Source organism: Sinocyclocheilus anshuiensis, unplaced genomic scaffold (genome assembly GCF_001515605.1).
Source record: "Sinocyclocheilus anshuiensis isolate Anshui unplaced genomic scaffold, SAMN03320099.WGS_v1.1 scaffold2371, whole genome shotgun sequence".
NCBI lineage: Eukaryota > Metazoa > Chordata > Actinopteri > Cypriniformes > Cyprinidae > Sinocyclocheilus > Sinocyclocheilus anshuiensis.
Genome location: NW_015537287.1, coordinates 67137 through 69442, shown reverse-complemented (window position 1 = coordinate 69442; position 2306 = coordinate 67137). Strand labels below are relative to the sequence as shown.

The 2306-nt window shown below is 34.0% G+C and overlaps 1 protein-coding gene across 1 annotated transcript in view; it reads right to left on the bottom strand.

Moving 5' to 3' along the window:
- The window catches only part of LOC107657364 (trafficking protein particle complex subunit 10-like), an 18966-nt gene that overhangs the window by 8875 nt on the left and 7785 nt on the right, over positions 1–2306 (bottom strand). The window contains exons 9-10 of the mRNA XM_016445411.1: positions 980–1482; positions 91–236 (exon numbers count right to left, since the gene is read on the bottom strand). Of these exons, the coding sequence (XP_016300897.1) occupies positions 91–236; positions 980–1482 (649 nt within the window). The remainder of the gene's footprint in view (positions 1–90; positions 237–979; positions 1483–2306) is intronic.

Here is a 2306-nt window from a genome sequence, read left to right as displayed (position 1 = left end):
ACACACACACACACACACACACACACACACACACACACACACACACACACAGAGACACACACAGAGACACACACAGAGACAGAGACAGACTGACCTGTGAGCGGCTGGATGCTGAGCTGAGGCTCCTGTGAGTAAACCTCATACTGAACCACAGGGTAAATATGGGGCAGAATGAACTGCACGCAGCCCAGCGTCGCACACAGCTGCCGGAGAGTATACGAGCCCGGCTTCTGACTCTGAGCAAAATCAAAGACGCATGAAAAGGTGGGGATTAACACACTTTTATCCTGTAAGCCTGTTTTTATGATTTAAATATTTTTTAGTAAGTGTTTTATTTTGATTGTTTTTATTTTAAAATTATTTATTTTAATTTTACATTTTTACAATTGAATTTTTTTTTGTAAATGTTTAATACATTTTTAGTAAACGTTTTATTCGGATTGTTTTATTTTAAGTTATCTATTTCAACTTTACATTTTTATGATCTGATATATTTTTTAAAAAGTGATTTTTGTTATTTTTCTTTTTACATTTTTATGATTTAAGTTTTTTAGTAAACGTTTTATTTTGATTGTTTTTAATTTAAAATGATTTATTTTTGTTTTACATTTTTATGATTTAATTAATTTTTAGTAAGCGTTTTATTTTGATTGTTTTAGTTTAAATGTATTTTTATAAAAAAATTAACAAGCATTTTATTTAAAGTGTTTTTTTTTTTATTTTAAGTTGTCTATTTTAATTGGACCTTTTTACAATTTAATATATTTTTTAAAAAGTGTTTTATTTTGATATTTTTAAAAAACATTTTTAATACAAAAACTACTTTTTTATGATTCATTTTTAGTAAGCGTTTTATTTTGATTATATTTTATATATATATATTATAATGTTTCATATACGTTTATTTTTATAATTTCTCTATGAACTCTCATTTGGGAAACCCTTCTATAATCTGATGCAATGAAACATTTCTTCTCACTGGTGCGGTGAAGACGATGCTGTTGTTGCCAGGCAACAGAGTGACATCACTGGCCCTCAGCATCTGCGCCGCATCCTCCATAGCGACGGCTGGCGCGGTGTTGGGCGTGTCCAGAGACGCGGTGCTGTCATGGCGACGCATCAGCAGGTGCATGTTCCTGCAGGCCACGCCGGCGGAGCTCAGCGCGTTATCAGATGGACTGTGCTCCAGGATCTCGCAGAGCTCCAGCGCAGACGCAGACGCAGACGCAGGGCTGGCTGCGGGGAAGGTAACGGTGCCGTCTGGGTTCTGAGCGGCTCGTTTCTGAGCCGTGGAGCCCGGCTGCTCCTGTGTGAAGTGTATGCTGGCGGAGATCTGCTCCAGCGTCACAGGAACGGGCATCAGACTGCAGAGACGCAGCTCCAGCTGCAGGGCGGCGCTCACATGCACCAGCGCCGAGGACGGACGGAAACGCAGCTCCTGCAGCCGAGTGAAGGAGCTCATGCTCAGAGCCACACGCGCATCTGTCAGACAGAGAAACATAAGAATGTTACAATGGAGCAGTTAAACAAAACCATTCAGTGATTCACTCGAGTCATTAATTAAAGCAACGCGAGAACAGATACAAATCTATCATGTGACCTGGAATTAAGTCGTACTCATTTGATACTTTTATAGTGTTTTTGTAGCCTAGCAGCTGTAGTTAGTTCACTCACAACAAAGTTGACCTTTCTGGGGGGGAAAAAATATAAATTAAAAAATAAATAAATCTCTTTACTTTTCTCTGTGAGTAAAGAGAAACAACAGATGGTTCAGGTGGCAGCTGTGGTTAATTCACTAAGGATACAAAGTTGAGCTTTCTGATTAATAAAAAAAAAACATTATTTTTTTTATATTTTAGCAATTTTATTTTTTTTATTTTAGTCAGAGTATTATATTTTTTTATTTTTAATGATATTTTTATAATTAATATATATTTCCTTGTTTGTTTTTTTACTTTTATTTATATATTAAACAATTACTTTATTTTATTTTCAGACTTTCTTTTTGTCTGTGAACATGGAGAAGACAGTTTGTTCAGATAGTTTGTTCAAATGAACCAGTTAGTAAAATGATTCAGTGATTCGTTTGAGTCAATATTGTTCTTAGACGAAAACAAATGGTTCAGATGGCAACTGTGATTAATTCACTCACAATATAAAGTTAACCTTTCAGATGAATAAAAATATATATTTAGATATATTTTTTTATAATTAATCAATTTACTATTTTATTATTTTCCTATATATTAAATATTTTTATATTTTATTATATATATATATATATATATATATATATACATTTTATT